This window comes from Mercenaria mercenaria, chromosome 4 (assembly GCF_021730395.1).
Source record: "Mercenaria mercenaria strain notata chromosome 4, MADL_Memer_1, whole genome shotgun sequence".
Classification (NCBI taxonomy): Eukaryota; Metazoa; Mollusca; class Bivalvia; order Venerida; family Veneridae; genus Mercenaria; species Mercenaria mercenaria.
This window is the reverse complement of record NC_069364.1, coordinates 11,639,284-11,657,379: the sequence shown is the minus strand read 5'-3', so window position 1 is coordinate 11,657,379 and position 18,096 is coordinate 11,639,284. Positions and strand designations below refer to the sequence as shown.

Here is an 18,096-nt window from a genome sequence, read left to right as displayed (position 1 = left end):
GATTGGTGTTTCCAAAGTTTTCAACCAATTAAAATCATCCTAACGATATTCAGTGATAGGCGGAGTATCTTTGTTGACAGGTGAAGTTCACAACCCGGAACAGGATAAGTTTCGCTAATTGATTATGTAATGTTTTTACAAGCTGATTAGAAGCTGATAGATGTGGTATATACATGTATGATAACTGCCTCGGGTGCCAGATTTTAGGGCCACTTGTTTTTCGCTTTTCTGTACAAACAGAGCGAAGTCATCAGAAAAAAAGCGACCACTTCGCTCACGTCGCCTAGAAGCGTGGACCCTGAGTGGCCCTGTAATTATGCCCCCCTTCGAAAAAGGAGGGGTATATTGTTTCGCAGATTGTTGGTCGGTCTGTCGGTATGTAGACCAATCCGTTTCCGGATGATAACTCGAGAACGCTTGGGCCAAGGATCATGAAATTTGATTGGGAGGTTGGTCATAACCAGCAGATGACCCCTATTGATTTTGAGATCATTAGGTCAAATGTCAAGGTCACAGTGACCCTGAACAATTAAATGGTTTCCAGATGATAACTCGAGAACGCTTGGCCCTAGGATCATAAAAGTTGATAGGGAGGTTAGTCATGACCAGCAGATGACCCCTATTGATTTTGAGATCAGTAGGTTAAAAGGTCGAGGCCACAGTCACCCGGAACAATAAACGGTTTCAGGATGATAACTCAAGAACACTTGGGCCTAGGATCATGAAAGTTGATAGGGAGGTTAGTCATGAGCAGCAGGTGACATCTATTGATTTTGAGGTCAAAGGTCAAGGTCACATTGACCCGGAACAGTAAAAGAGTTTCCGGATGATAACTCAAGAAGGCTTGGGTATAGGATCATGAAAGTTGATAGGGAGGTTAATCATGACCAGCAGATGACCCCTATTGATTTTGAGATCAGTAGGTTAAAGGTCAAGGTCACAGTGACCTGTAACAGTTTAACTGTTTCTTGACTTAACTTGAGAACGCTTGGGCCTAGGATCATAAAACTTGATAGGAATTTGGCCGTGATCAGCAGATGACCCCTATTGATTTTGAGGTCATAGGTCAAAGGTCAATGTCACAGTGACCCGGAACAGTTAAACGGTTTCCAGATGATAACTCAAGAATACTTGGGCCTAGGATCATGAAAATTTATAGGGAGGTTGGTCATGACCAGTAGATGACCACTATTGATTTTTAGACAAGAGGTCGAGGTCACAGTGACGCAGAACAGTTAATCCATTTCCGGACGATAAGTTGAGAATGCTTGGGCCTAGGGTCGTGAAAGTTGATAGGGAGGTTAATCATGACCAGCAGGTGACCCCTATTGATTTTGAGGTCAATAGGTCAAAGGTCAAGGTCACATTGACCCAGAACAGTAGAATGCCCGCCCGCTTAGCTCAATAGGTAAGAGCGTTGGTCTTCGGATCTCGGGGTCGCGAGTTCGATCCTCGGGCGGGGCGCATGTTTTCCGTGACTATTTGATAAACGACATTGTGTCTGAAATCATTAGTCCTCCACCTCTGATTCATGTGGGGAAGTTGGCAGTTACTTGCGGAGAACAGGTTTGTACTGGTATAGAATCCAAGAATACTGGTTAGGTTAACTGCCCGCTATACATGACTGAAATACTGTTGAAAAACGGCGTTAAACCCAAAACAAACAAACAGAACAGTAGAACTTTTCTGTACAGTGACCAAATAATTTCAGTTCCTTGTGCAATTACTGAATGCATCAAGGGGGGCATGTTTTGTGTTGTATGACCCTTTTCACATGTATAGTCTATAAGAGTAATGTGTTTAACTATAGTTATGTCTCCCACCACACAGTGGTGTGGGAGACATATTGATTTACTCCAGTCTGTGTGTGTGTGTGTATGCCTGTCACAAAGCTTGTCCGCACTCTAAGTCGAACATTTCTCATCCGATCTTCACCAAACTTCAACAAAATGTGTCTGCCAATAAGTGCTCGGCCAAGTTCGATAACTAGCCAAATCGGCCTAGGCACTTTGGAATTATGGCCCTTGAATTACCGAAAAATGCTCAGATTTTAGGTGCATTCCTGGAGCCAAAAGGACCCCTATACTACTCATGAGTAGTCATGAGTAGTATAGGGGTCCTTTTGGCATGAGTAGTATAGGGGTCCTTTTGGCTCCAGGAATCCGCATGCAGTCTGAGTAGTATAGGAGTCCTTTTGACTTGATGAATGTGCATGCGTTCTAGTAGGGCAAGTTCGATATTGAGCCAAATTGGTCCAGGCACTTCGGAGTTATGGCCCTTGAATTACCGAAAATTGGCCATTTTACTCTTGTCTGCGCTCTAACTCGCACATTTCTCATCCGAGCATCACCAAACTTTAACAAAATGTGTTTGACCATAGGTCTGCAGCCAAGTCCGATAACTAGCCAAATCGGCCCAGGTACTTTGGAATTATGGCCCTTGAATTACCGAAAATTGGCCTTTTTATTCTCGTCCACGCTATAAGTCCAACATTTCTCACCCGATCTTCACCAAACTTAAACCAAATGTTTTTTACCATAACTCCTCGACCAGGTTCATTAACTAGCCAAATCGCCAGAGGCAGTCCAGAATTATAGCCCTTGAATTACCCAAAATCATCCTTTTTACTATTCAAAGGTATATTTGTAGTGAGTAAACAGTATATAAAGACTGACTTGCTATTTAGATGATTAGGCAGTTGTGGGAGACATGCGCTTTTCTCAAAAGCAACTCTAGTTTTAAAATCAAATTAAATCAAATAAAATTTTATTTATTGTCAAAGTGGTTTTAATAATATAACATGAGTTATGCATAGCTTTTCACCGACATTTAGCATACTGAGGGAGTTGAATGATGTTCAGTTCTTGTGTTTGTTTCAGGTATATGTTTAGGTCTACAGTGTGCAGTTATAGAGTTTGCAAGGAATGAGCTGGGTATGGCAGATGCTAATTCCACAGAAAATGTCCCAGATACAAAGAACCCAGTGGTAAGCGGCCCTGTCACAAGTCATTGCTAAAGCTTAAAATGTAGTGGTATAATTCTACTAGGACATGTAGTATCTCAGTGGAGATTCATATATTTAACCTTTAGCCTGCTAAATTTCTAAAATGGACTGTTCTATCTCAGTTTGGGCAGTACCATTTATTATTCAAAGGGGTACTCAGTGAAAATTTACTGACAATGTCAGCAAACATTACAGACCGAGATGAGCCTGCACATCTCATCTTGGTCTGCACTGGTCGAAAAGGCAGAATCATTTGCCGCTAGCAGGCCAGAGATTAAAGCTGTATCTAGGTGTTGCTTGTGCGCATCTTTTTGCGAATTCACTTTCTCATTGCAAACAGCTGTTAATGCAGATAATTCGTAGAACACTGAATTACTTCATCAATAAATATTTGTAGATATAGTAAACAATGAAGATTATTGCTTGGCATTTCAGTTATAAAGTACATGTTTAATACATAATTTTATGTTTTTGGGAACTTCTGTATTTTAGTCCATTTTAGTTAGATGCCAAATAATTGCGTTCTAAAAAATAGTCGAAGTACAAAAGTTTGCATGATGACAGATACTGTTGAAGTTTGTTTTCATTTAATTATGTATTAAAGAACATACAAACAATTTTTTTGGAAAATTCTCTGTGTGACAACTTCCTGTTGGACTCCTCCGTTCATTGGCATCGGCATCCTAAAGTTTTTATGTGTAAGCTGGTATTTCAGTACCCACTTGTGGAAATAGATAGAAACTTTACATACTTGCCCACTGTGATGATCTGATATGCACTGTACAGGTTCCATAACTCTGCTTTGCATTTTTAGCTCACCTGTCACATAGTGACAAGGTGAGCTTTTGTGATCACGCAGCGTCCGTTGTCCGTGCGTCCGTCCGTGCGTTCGTCCGTAAACTTTTGCTTGTGACCACTGTAGAGGTCACATTTTTTGTGGGATCTTTATGAAAGTTGGTCAGAATGGTCATCTTGATGATATCTAGGTCGAGTTCGAAACTGGGTCACGTGCCGTCAAAAACTAGGTCAGTAGGTCTAAAAATAGAAAAACCTTGTGACCTCTCTAGAGGCCATATATTTCATAAGATCTTCATGAAAATTGGTCAGAACGTTCACCTTGATGATATCTAGGTCAAGTTCGAAACTGGGTCACATGGGGTCAAAAAGTAGGTCAGTAGGTCTAAAAATAGAAAAACCTTGTGACCTCTCTAGAGGCCATATTTTTCATGAGATCTTCATGAATATTGGTCAGAATGTTCACCTTGATGATATCTAGGTCAAGTTCGAAACTGGGTCACGTGGGGTCAAAAACTAGGTCATTAGGTCTAAAAATAGAAAAACCTTGTGACCTCTATAGAGGCCATATTTCTCAATGGATCTTCATGAAAATTGGTCAGAATGTTCATCTTGATGATATCTAGGTCAGGTTTGAAACTGGGTCACGTGGGATTAAAAACTAGGTCAGTAGATCTAAAAATAGAAAAACCTTGTGACTTCTCTAGAGGCCATATTTTTCATGAGATCTTCATGAATATTGGTCAGAACGTTCACCTTGATGATATCTAGGTCAAGTTCGAAACTGGGTCACATGGGGTCAAAAAGTAGGTCAGTAGGTCTAAAAATAGAAAAACCTTGTGACCTCTCTAGAGGCCATATTTTTCATGAGATCTTCATGAATATTGGTCAGAATGTTCACCTTGATGATATCTAGGTCAAGTTCGAAACTGGGTCCGTGGGGGTCAAAAACTAGGTCATTAGGTCTAAAAATAGAAAAACCTTGTGACCTCTATAGAGCCATATTCTCAATGGATCTTCATGAAAATTGGTCAGAATGTTCATCTTGATGATATCTAGGTCAGGTTTGAAACTGGGTCATGTGGGATTTAAAACTAGGTCAGTAGATCTAAAAATAGAAAAACCTTGTGACTTCTCTAGAGGCCATATTTTTCATGAGATCTTCATGAATATTGGTCAGAATGTTCACCTTGATGATATCTAGGTCAAGTTCGAAACTGGGTCATGTGGGGTCAAAAACTAGGTCAGTAGGTCTAAAAATAGAAAAACCTTGTGACCTCTCTAGAGGCCATATTTCTCAATGGATCTTCATGAAAATTGATCAGAATGTTCACCTTGATGATATCTAGGTCAAGTTCGAAACTGGGTCACGTGCGGTCAAAAACTAGGTCAGTAGGTCTAAAAATAGAAAAACCTTGTGACCTCTCTAGAGGCCATATTTTTCAATGGATCTTCATGAAAATTGGTCAGAATGTTCACCTTGATGATATCTAGGTCAAGTTCGAAACTTGGTCACGTGGGGTCAAAAACTAGGTCAGTAGGTCTAAAAATAGAAAAACCTTGTGACCTCTCTAGAGGCCATATTTCTCAATGGATCTTCATAAAAATTAGTGAGAATGTTCAGCTTGATGATATCTAGGTCAAGTTCGTAACTGGGTCATGTGCGGTCAAAAACTAGGTCAGTAGGTCGAAAAATAGAAAAACCTTGTGACCTGTCTAGAGGCCATATTTTTCACGAGATCTTCATGAAAATTGGTGAGAATGTTCACCTTGATGATATCTAGGTCAAGTTTAAAAGTGGGTCACGTGCCTTCAAAAACGAGGTCATTAGGTCAAATAATAGAAAAACCTTGTGACCTCTCTAGAGGCCATATTTTTGAATGGATCTTCATGAAAATTGGTCAGAATTTTTTATCTTGATGATATCTAGGTCACATGTGCTCAAAAACTAGGTCACTATGTCAAATGATAGAAATAACGACGTCATACTCAGTTCAGCACTGGGTCATGTGGGGATAGGTGAGCGATTCAGGACCATCATGGTCCTCTTGTTACAAAATTATGCCCCCTTTTCGACTTTTATTCATTCAATTGACAAAGCTGTTGAATAGTCAAGTGTTGCTTTCCTCCGACAGCTCTTGTTGTGAAACTGAGTATGAAAATGGTTTAAAACTCAATTACATAACTTGATTTAAATATACAGGTATATTTAGTTACTGGGAAATCATTTGATTTTATGGGCATAAAGTTTCTTGGTTTTGGCCGAAACGCCTATTTCATGGGGATCTGTCAATATGTGGATTTCAACTTTCAAAGATAAAAGAAAGGATTTTTTATTTGTTCTTTGGGATTTAATTTCAGGGATTGATGCATTTTCTTTGAATGTATGTTTATATTTGAAGGTGATAGACATGCCTGAACACAACACAGGACAGATGGGAGGAACTATGAGATTAGGTCTACGGAAAACACTGTTCAAGACAGATGCTTCTCTGATGAGTGAGTCATTGCCAGTGCTGTGCTTAATAATTGTTAAAATAATATTTCAATATATATAATATAAAAGTTGAATTTGGTTTCATTTTTTTATGCAGACTAATAAAGCTTTCAATTTGTTGGGGTTGAATTAGTGGTTTTCATGAATTTCTTCTCTTTATTTTGAAAGAGCTTATATTTTCGTAAGTTAAAGTTAAACATTATTCTACATGTCTAAGGTTGGAGGTTGGAAAAAATTATCAGACAGATCACTTTTGTATTTTCTCCAACTTGTTACTTAGTATGCCCATACACACTCCTAAACCCCCCCCCCCCCCCCCCCCCCCCCCCCCCCCCAAACACACACACCTTATTACTTGGTATCACCTGAACATCCCTACTATCCTTCATTATAGTCCCGCAGCAACACTTTATGTTACTCTTGTTTAAACTTTTAGTTAAGACCACATATATCATACATGCAAATACATGCTTATTATTGGCTCTCCATCTTTATCTACTTGCTTGACAGAACCTAGAGCCAGATGAAATAGTTGTGTTTACAGGCTTTTCAGCATATGGAATTGTTTTGTATAGTTTTGTATATTAACCTGTATGATATGTTCTCATTCAGAGAGGTTATATGGCAATGTTGACCATGTAGAAGAAAGACATAGACATAGATACGAGGTAAGATGCCATTACAGCTTGAACATGCATTATTAATTCTTTTCATGTTGTCTTAACTATAGATTAAAGCCTTTGAAAATATAGATATTAATATTTAGTTAAGCATTTCAATTTTGCTTAATAGTTAAAGGCAAATTACAAGTACTCTGCGGTTGAAAATTTTCTCACTTCTTTTTATATGTCTGTGAAACAAGACGTACGTAATTTACATGTTCCTTTGAAGGTGTCTGCTCTCTTACTTGGGTAGTTTTTATCCGATGTTCACAAAACTTTGTTACAACGTATATGGGTATAATATCTAGGACACGCTTGATATTAAGCTGGATTGTCCCAAAGGTTCTGGAGTTATAGCCCTTGAATTACTAAAAATTACATCGTGACAGTTTGCCACTCCAGTTATTTTTAGTTTGACTGTTCAAAGAATAGTGAGATTTATTCTACTCAGCAGGGCATTGCCGTCAACATGGTTAAAATTTTATTTGCAAAATCATGTCCTAGTAACTATTTCATGTATTGAATTGAAACGTCACAAAAGGCTTCCAAGTCATCGAACTTACTGAAATAAGTTTAGATAAATCTTAATATAATATAGTACTAATTTTGACTGTTTTTGGTTTAAGTTTTTCATGCAACTAACTATTAAGGAGTATCTTAGTAACAGGATTGAAACTTGAAACAATGCTTTCTGGTCATCAGTCATACAGAAATAGGCAAGACAGATATTGCTAGGTTGATCTTAATACTAACTGTGGCCCTTTTTCAACTTAAAAAATTTGTCTATAGTTTGGCAGGAAACTTGCTATCAAGTTGTATCTCAGTAACAACAATGTATACTGGATTGAAACTATACACAGTGCTTCCTAGTCATCAGACCTACTGAAAAAAAGCAAGTTTGATAACTTTTGGTTTGATTTATTGTAAGATATTGCACTTTTTGAATTTTGCGTTCAACTATTGAGCTGTATCTCGGTAACGGGCAAATCTTCATACAAGACATTCTTTTCATTAAACATAATTACATGCCCAAGTTTGAGCACTCTTGGTTGAATTTAGTACAAATTATGGCCCTTATTTGACTGAGAAACTTGGGTTGAAGTTTTGCATGCAACTTGTCATTGCCTTTGTAATGTTTATTTGAGAAGTTGTGGAATAGTCAAGCGTGCTGTCTGATGGACAGCTGTTGTTGGCAAAACATGTGCGTCCCGCTTAAGAGTAGTTATTGTAAACTGTACAATAAGTTGTATTTTGAAGAATGTGTTTTTGGTAAATCAGACATTCTGTGGCAGAAATGTAACTTTTCATACAATATTTAGGTAAATCCAGCATTAGTTGAACAGTTTGAAGATAAGGGTATGAAGTTTGTGGGGCGCAGTGAAGACGGAGAACGAATGGAAATCATGGAACTACAGGGTTAGTATATATATTATTATGTCTCCCACCACAGAGACATACTGATTTACTCCTGTCTGTGTGTGTGTGTGTCTGTCACAAGTCTTGTCCGCACTCTTAAGTCGAACATTTCTCATCCGATCTTCACCAATCTTCAACAGAATGTGTTTGCCAATAAGTCCTCGGCCAAGTTCGATAACTAGCCAAATCAGCCCAGGCACTGGAATTATGGCCTTTGATAATCAAAGCACTGAATGTCTGACAAGGCTGTTGAGGTCTTGGTGCATGGTTGACTCATATACTACTATTCAGATGATAAGGCAGTTGTGGGAGACATGCGCTTTTCTCAAAAGCAGCTCTAGTTACTGTTATATTTGAGATAGTAGTTGTTGATATGTCAACATGTTTACAATTTCTACCAATGAAAATTGTCGCACGGATCAAGTGTCTCCTTGAAAACAAATTTATAAGATAATCTTTAAAACTACAAAGCTTGCTATAAACATGTATGGCTAAACTTCAATGGAATTTCATTGATAGATAGTGAATTTTTACGCTTGATGCTTCTTTGAATAAATTATGAAACTCCTACACATATGATACATACCATATCTGTATGCAAAATTATGGCATTGGGGATGTTAGAATATTGACATCTAAAGACAAAAACTGCCAGGAAAATCATGTTTGTATCAGTCTTGAAATCTCAAGAATGAACCACAGTATTACAAAACTTTATGAAGTTTATTTTATACAATTTAAGTTTGCTTGTTTTCACATTCAGACAAAAGTTTTAACCTTTAGCCTGCTGTCGACAAGTGGTTCTGCCTATGCAACCAGTGCAGACCAAGATCAGCCTGTACATCCATGCAGTCTGATCATGGTCTGCACTGTTTGCCATTCAGTCAGTATCTTTTTGGTAAGCACCCCTTTTAACAGTTAATGGTACCGTCCAAATTGAAAGATGGACAAGTTCATTACAGAAATTTAGCAGGGTAAGGGTTAAGCTTCTTTTTATTTCACATTGCAGGTCATCCATTCTTTGTTGGTGTACAGTATCACCCAGAATACATCTCTCGTCCCATGAAGCCGTCGCCTCCTTACTTTGGTTTCCTTCTTGCATCTTGTGGTAAATTACAAGGTTTTGTGAATCGAGGATTCCGGAAATCTCCCCATATGTCCTACAGTGAAAGTGACTGCTCTGATGAAGAACTGACAAAATTTGTAGAGAAAGTTAAAATAGATAAGGATAAGTCAATGGCAGTTGGCGCTACCCATGAAATTAAAGGGAAAAATGATTGATGAAAAATAAGACATAGTGTTGAATGTTGTTCCATTTTGTTATGGCTTGATATGTTGTTTTGGAAATCATTTCCTAAACTTCAATTTCATGTCAGTGCCATAGTTATATAGAAACTACACAAAATCAAAATGCCTGAAAACAGTGAAATTATTCTTATCAGTGTAATGAAATAGTGCCTCTCTTCTATAGTTAGAAAAGTCTGTTTTGTAAAAGGTTTCCTTACTTACACTACTGTAAAAGCAGAAATTTTCGCAAGGGTTTAATTTTTGCTATATTCAAGAGGCCCTGTATCTTGTGAAAATTAATCCCCACATAAATATTCACTATTAGTATTATTTAAATTCAAGTTGGAGACCTTTTTTTACGATTTCGCAAATTTTAATCTTGGCGAACGTACTCAGAATTGCAAAATCGAGAAATTTTTACCGTGCGAAAATATGTGCTTTTACAGTATATAGTTCAAGGAACGATCTCGTGATCTTGCTTGGTGCAAAAGATTTTAGGTTATTTTATTGCATTGAAAATGAAAGATTCCCTTATATGTTATTTGGTGTTGTCCCTATATTTCTTTACTGCAGTCTGCTTCTTTTGTTGATTGATATTTAATATTTCTTCATAAAGACAGAATTAATCATTTTGGAAATGACAATATAGCTCTTTTCCATGCTGTCAGACTATTTCTTGTGAAATGTTGTTGTTTCTGCTTGTATTTTTGCATAAAATTAACATGCATAGTTAAACACATTTTACATTGGGGTTTTTTTGCAATACATAGTAATACATAGCTATTACCTAGCAGAAAAACTTCAAGCTTCAGAGATTTGAATCTCGAAGTGAAAATAGATCCTGTTTTGAAACCTAATCATAAATTTATCCTGTTATAACTTGTATCCTTTTATATGTTACATACTGTCCTCATTCATTTTGACATAATTTTTTTCTCTTTTTTTTTTCATCTGATATAAAAGTAAACAAAAAACACAAATTTGAAATGAGTTTGATATAGAAATTTCAAATGAACACTGCTGTTTGTATTATTTTCCCGCCATTGTAATTGTCACCTGGCCCCGTGTTCACAAAACATTTTTCGGTCTCAGCTGAGTCTGAGTTTGAATTTTTGATAACAATTTTACTAAAACTGCAAGGTTAAAATCCAAATGAGACTGACCATCTATACTAAATTGTCACACAGAAATAGCGATTATCCTAAAATTTTAATTTAAACATACCAATTAGATACAAATAACAAATAAAGTTTCATTATTAATCTCAGCTGAGACTGAAACTGTTTTGTGAACATGGGGCCTGGCCAGTGGTCCAGGTACTAGGCAATATTCACTTTAAAATTTGTGAAATATTGTGAATGTCCCGAGTTAGCATTTTTTTGTGTGGAAATCTATGCTTTTAAAACTAGTATGGTATGATTATATAAAATTTGTTGAAAGTTCTGATATCTATAATTGAATGTCCCAAGTGTATAAATAGTGTTAAAACATGGTTTTGCTATAAATTATTTCGATTCTAATATGCCCTTAATTTAAAACAGTAGATAAAATATAGAAACTTATTACTTTGACGTCACTGCATGTTAACCTGACGTCATCCTAGCGTAAAAGTGTTTTAACAGAGACAAGCATATTAGAATTGTTAGGTAAACACTTCAGGGCTATACCATCGCTTAACGGAAGTGACCATCAGAAAATAGAAATGACGTCAGTTAAGTTATGCTAGTCAGAACTAAGTTTTATGTAGAATTTAATTCTTCAAATAATAGTTTGATTTATGTTATGTATATTTAGTATTCTGAAATGTTGCCTAGCAACTAACATATTAATTTTTCGTGTAACTTTCATATGAATTCTTTAGCATCCTTGTTGGGGGGGGGGGGGGGGGGGGGGGGCGGGATGAGTTAGGTGATCAGTATACATTACCGTTTGATGAATGAGAAATACAGATATATAGAAGATTAATTTGTTTTAGTTGTATTGGTCATTATGTTGACAGTGACCATATGACTGTACTGAGTTGAGATATCAGTTATTGTCACTATTCATTTTAATTTCAGGAGCTGTATTTATAAAACATTTTTTACTTCTGTCTGGCTTTAGTCAAAGAGTTTAGTTGATGTGTTCATTTTAAAGTGAAGAATACTGGTAGAAATGGGCATTACATCTTAGTTGTTTCCACTCGAGTACGTTCTGTAAGACAGTTGTTGTATTTCAAATTGTCATTGTAGTGCTAGATTTATACATACGTATGTAATTGTGTTCTTTTTCATTAATTTTTGTTTGCATTAAAGTGCTTGATATATATGTTGTGAGATTAGTCATAATTTTGAAGAATAAATGTGTTGAAACAGCTCCTTTAAATGTGATCATTTTCTATCGCCGAGTTATTTTACGTCCTATATTTTCATGTTGTGTTAATCATGCATTATCAGGCAAAGTTGAATCTCAACATTTTTCGCTGTTCATTGAATTATTGAAACATTCTGGGGCCATTTTTCATCATAGGTAAATATATTAACATTCCTTCCATGTACTTCCAAATTTTAACTTATCGGTCCAAATCATTGTCACTTATCCTCTTACCCTCCAATGTTTACATCTCTTCTGCATACACAGTAGTATACTTACATGATCTGTGTGTTTATAACATATAATGAACTCCAGAGGCAATTACGTTGCTTAAAGGGGAAACAATTCTTATTGCAAAGCTTGATGATTTAAAGTTGTTTACATATATGAAGTTTTCTTGGGAGATGATTAAATTTTCCAAATGTTACTCATGGTAAACTTGCGTTATTCTTCCACTGACACCTCCACTAGCTTTAAAGACATTCGTGTTTTTCATACCCAAATGTGGACTACTAAACCCTGATTTATTTCTTGATCGAAGGAAAATTTTGTGTGTGTTTGTGAAAAAAATATGTTTTTTATAAAGAATGACATTTTGTTAGAAAAAGCTGCTGTTACAGATGTTTTAGACCTAAGTGATGTTTGTTGCGTCTGCTGTCATAGCTCTGTTTGTTTGTTCTAATTTGTTGTTGTTATCATTTATAAAGAAATATTGTTTTGGTACCAAATTTGATCACTGGTTAAGATTATTTTCAACACTAACTTGGCAAGAACCTTTTGTTGCTGTAATAAAGATCTCCTGTTCGTTATATATTTTTGCTCATACAGGGTACTACATGTATCAGTCAATGGGTATAAAAACAGATTGACGTGTATTTGTATTTTGTTTTTAGATTTATTGATAATGAAAGTATGCATTGATCATGTAGGCACACAGTGAATCAGAGTCTAATTAGAAAGGCTCGCAGTTACTAAATTGTGTGCACTGGCTCTGTCAGTATGTCATGTGTGTTTGATCTCAGGGGATCTTGATAGTGTAAAAACATTTCTCTATTCATAATTTTAACATGTCCAAAACATTGCGGAATGATACTTATTTCACTTGGGTATTGATTACATTTTACTCGGACTTTATCATAGACTCCCTGTGTAAAATCTCAAATTTACAACTAAAATAAATAAAGGTATTACATTGATATAATATTTCAATGAAACTTCTAAGTTTGTTGTTTGTAACATCATCTGGGGCATGTGCAGTGAAAAATCTTAATTTGATTTCTAAAGTAATGTGATGTTTATTTCTAAAGTCACTATATTTTCATTGCAAATACTTTGTTATACCCAAGTGGAAACTGGCAGGTACTTGAAAATGCAGCTCTCTGATTGGTCAGTTAGAACCCCTAATGTACTGTGATGTCATGATAAAGTTATGAATTTAAAAAATGTGTATTGTGGCACTGTTTGAGAATTGGTGAGGCAGTATTACAGCAGTGCTTCTTACTTCGTAAAAAGACTTTTAAACAATTGTTATATTTAGTTGAAATTCATTAGAAATGTTGGTTTGTAAAATTATTACTACCTCCATTTGCCTACCTTGGTTGACTAAACTAAGATAGATTGGAAAAACAATAATTCTAAAGCTACAGTTTTAACACTTTTGTTCATCTTATCAAACTAGAAGTTATATTGAAATCGAAAGAAATACTCAGTTTCTTGAAGACACATCTGACAGTTTCCTTCTAAGAGACAGAGTTTTCTAAAGTTTTGCTCATTTGTTGACTTCAACAAATAAATTAAAATTAGCCATTAAAAGTCAGGGTGTTGTATTTAAAGGTCCAATACTAAGGAAAGTGAACATTTTAATTTCTTTTAAAAAGCACAGAAACTATTTCATTTTATTGGAAAATGAAAGTTGGTATGTAGAAATTCGAAATAAATCGCAGTATATGTACAATTATTTTTCTATGAAGTATGAAGAAAGTTAAAAAGACCTGGGGGGTCATTCTGTCGATTCATTGAAATTTCAACATAATACACATACATTTCTTTGAGTGCCAAAGACCTTCTGTAAATTTTGACCTGCCAATCTTCATTATTTAGTGTCTTGCAGAAGTCTATGCACTGGCTATGAAAAAAATTGCCAACTCACTTTCCCTTAGTAATGGACCTTTAAATCAATTGCATGTTCAGTATTTGACAAATGCAAAACAACAAAATATGCAAAAATGCTCTGATTTTTTTTATCATATTTTGAAATTTAGTCTTGATTTTCTATAAGATGCTAACAGAATTCATCTCAGTTCTACTAAACTCAGTAGGGAGCGTGCAGATCTGTGGATCATGGGGTTGTGAGTTCATTCCCCTGGCAGGGCATAATTATGTTCTCTGTTACAATTTGATCAAGACATTGTGTCTGAAATCATTCGTCCTCCACCCGCCCGCTTAGCTCAGTAGGTAAGAGCGTTGGTCTGCGGATCACGGGGTTGTGAGTTCAGTCCCCTGGCAGGGCATATGTTCTCTGTGACAATTTGATAAAGACATTGTGTCTGAAATCATTTGTCCTCCACCTTTGATTCATATGGGGAAATGGGCAGTTACTTGCGGAGAACAGTTGGTACTTGTACAGAATCCAGGAACACTAGTAATGCTACTTGACCAGTGTTAAATAAATGAAATGAGTGAAATACTGTTGAAAAATGGTGTTAAACCAAAAAACAAATGATCTCTCGGTACTAAAGATAAGACACAGTGAAAGGTCAAAACAATAAGTTGAAAATGATTTAATTCCAATTTTTACAAAATAAATTCATAGATCCAGAACATTGCATTCTTTAAAAATATTTGAAAGAGTCATAGGTCACAGTTCTTATTTCGAAGAAAAAATACATTTTCTGAGAACTAAAAAGCTAAAATTGCCAAAAACAAAAATGGGTTTTTGACCTTCAGAATTTGACAAAATACACTTTACAATCGCTTGTTCATAAGAATTTTAATGTTTAATCTATTTTCAAGCATTTCATGTGAAAATAATAACATTTCCCAGAAAACAAAACAAATACAATTGACGAAGAAGAACAAAAAAAACCCTGCCAGATATGCCTTTAATTACTCATATATTAAAGGGGGTTATAAAATTTTATAAAAAATAAAATGGACATTTCTAATAGGGGTTTAACTATATGAATGGCTCTTTTATTCCTTTAAATCGCTAATAGAAGAATGTGCAAAAAAATAAATATGTCAAAATGTTGCTTTAAAGTGACTGACCACCTTTTAAACAACATGTGTAGTGTATTTATTTTGATTGAATGTTTGATATATATATATCATGTTTGTTACATATAATGATTATGAAAGTAAAAAGTTTTCCTTCTAAAATGTATTTGCCCTAGTTTGTTTTAGTCCCCTACCATTCTGAAGACTGGTTCTTTGGACTACAAGCCTGCACTTTTCTTTACATCATTTCAATAGTATCCACATTTTTGTCTCTGGATAACTCTGCCATCCAGTAAAGGATTTTAAAATTGCTTGGCACAAATGTTCCCCATAATGTGTCATGTGCAGCACCCGCTTAAAGGTCAAGGTCACATTTGTAAGATACATGACTCCACATATAAATTACCTGACAGCTGTCAATAGCTTTTGTAGTTAACAACTGGTGAAAATTTATTTCTGATACACTTACTTAATGCCTTGCCTGTTTGTCAGTCAATAGTCAATAGAACCTCTGGCAATAGTTTAACTAGTGACCGGCAAGCCATTCAGTAAGGCTGGTATGTAATTAACCAGGTTTTTCAAAGTTGAAAACTAATTAGCGATGTTGTTTGGCAGATGGATGGGTGGGTCAAGATTCCGTTTATGTTCAATAACTTCAGTTCGGATAGATATATTGAAATGAAACTTGGCCAATAGGTATCTTATAGTAAGACAAAGATTGGGATTGAATCTGGAGTCGAGGTCACAGTTACTAAAATGAGAGAAAAAACCCACAGTTACTGCTCAATAACTTTAGTTTCGAATGATGGATTGAAATTAAACTTTGCATATAAATAACTTATAGAAAAACCAAGGCTGGGATTGCATATCGGAGTGAGTGGGGTCAGGTTCAAGGTCAGTATAACTGATTTAATGTGCATACTTAGAAAATTCCACCTAGAGCATTGGGCCAAAGCTACCTTTTGTTCTGTGGAATTAATGGGCTGTGATTCAAATTCGACTGAGTGCCTGACTTTTTTCTGATAAGAATGTCATTTTAGGTCAGTTATTATGTCTCCCCCCCCCCCCCCCCCCCCAGCTGTCCGTCCTTCCGTATGTCACGTTTCATTCCCGATCAATAACTGGAGAACCATATGACCTAGAATCTTCAAACTTCATAGGGTGGCAGGGCTTATGGAGTAGACGACTCCTATTGCTTTTGGGGTCAATTCATCAACGGTCAAGGTCACAGGGGCCTGAACATGGAAAACCATTTCCAATGAATAACTTGAGAACCACTTGACCCAAAATGTTGAAACTTCATAGGATGATTGGACATGCAGAGTAGAAGACCCCTATTGATTTTGGGGTCACTTGATCAAAGTTCAAGGTCACATGGGCCTGAACAATTTCCAGTCAGTAACTTGAGAACCACTTGACCCAGAATGTTGAAACTTCACAGGATGATTGGTCATGCAGAGGAGAAGACCCCTATCGATTTTGGGGTCACTCTATTAAAGGTCAGGGTCACAGGGGCCTGAACATCGAAAACCGTTTCTGGTCAGTAACTTGAGAACCCCTTGACCCAGAATGTTGAAACTACATAGGGCGAATGGACATGCAGAGTAGATGACCCCTATTGATTTTGAGGTCACTTTATTAAAGACCAAGGTCGCAGCGGATAGAATATGGAAATCCATTTCCGGTTTATAACTTGAGAACCATTTGACCTAGAATCTTCGAACTTCATAGGGAGATAGGAATTACAAAGTAGGTGACCTCTATTGTTTTTTTTTAGGGAAGTGGTGGGGGGATCACTCCGTCAAAGGTCAAGGTCACAGGGGTGTGAACATAGAAAACTCTTTCCAATCAATAACTTGAGAACCACTTGACCCAGAATGTTGAAACGTAATAGGATAACATGCAGAGTAGATGACCCCTAATGATTTTGGGGTCACTTGATCAAAAGTCAAGGTCACGGGAGCCCGAACATGGAGAACCATATCCAATTCATAACTTGAGAACCACTAGGCCCAGAATGTTGAAACTTAGTGGGATGATTGGACATGCCCAGTAGGTGATCCCTATTGCAGCCAACCATCAGTGTCTCTTTGACTTTCGCCTTGTCCCCTATTGACTTCTTGCATATACGACTATGCATTGGGGGAGACACGCGCTTTTTTACAAAAGCATCTTCTAGTTATGCCCCCTTCGAAGAAGGTGGGGTATACTGTTCGCATATGTCTGTCTTTCTGTCGATCCGTAGACCAATCTGTTTCTGGATGACAAGTCAAGAACGCTTGGACCTAGGATCATGAAAGTTGATAGGGAGGTTGGTCATGACCAGCAGATGACCCGTATTGTTTTGAGGTTAGTAGGTCAAAGGTCAAGGTCACAGTGACCCGGAACAGTTAAACGGTTTCCAGATGATAACTCAAGAACGCTTGGGCATAGGGTCATGAAAGGTGATAGGGAGCTTGGTCATGACCAGCAGATGAACCCTATTGATTTTGTGGTCAGTATGACAGTTAAACGGTTTCCGGATGATAACTCAAGAACGCTTGGGCCTAGGGTCATGAAAGTTAATAGGGAGCTTGGTCACGACCAGGAGATGAACCCTATTGATTTTGAGGTCAGTAGGACAAAGGTCAAGGTCACAGTGACCCAGAAAATTTAAATCGTTTCCGGACGATAACTTGAGAACAACTGGGCCTAGGATCATCAAAGTTGATAGGCAGGTTGGTCATGACCAGCAGATGACCTCTATTGATTTTGACGTCAGTAAGTCAAAGGTCAAGGTTACAGTGGCCTGGAATAGTTAAACCGTTTCTTGACAATACATTGAGCACACTTGTGCCTAAGGATCATGAAAGTTGATAGGGAGGTTG

The 18,096-nt window shown here is 36.7% G+C and overlaps 1 protein-coding gene across 1 annotated transcript in view; it reads left to right on the top strand.

Annotated features, from left to right (window-relative positions):
- LOC123551009 (CTP synthase 2-like) overlaps positions 1-11,541 on the top strand; it is a 34,887-nt gene extending 23,346 nt beyond the window's left edge. The window contains exons 12-16 of the mRNA XM_053540445.1: positions 2,880-2,986; positions 6,202-6,298; positions 6,909-6,964; positions 8,278-8,374; positions 9,384-11,541. Of these exons, the coding sequence (XP_053396420.1) occupies positions 2,880-2,986; positions 6,202-6,298; positions 6,909-6,964; positions 8,278-8,374; positions 9,384-9,655 (629 nt within the window). The 3' untranslated portion in view covers positions 9,656-11,541. The remainder of the gene's footprint in view (positions 1-2,879; positions 2,987-6,201; positions 6,299-6,908; positions 6,965-8,277; positions 8,375-9,383) is intronic.
- Positions 11,542-18,096: the final 6,555 nt, after the last annotated feature.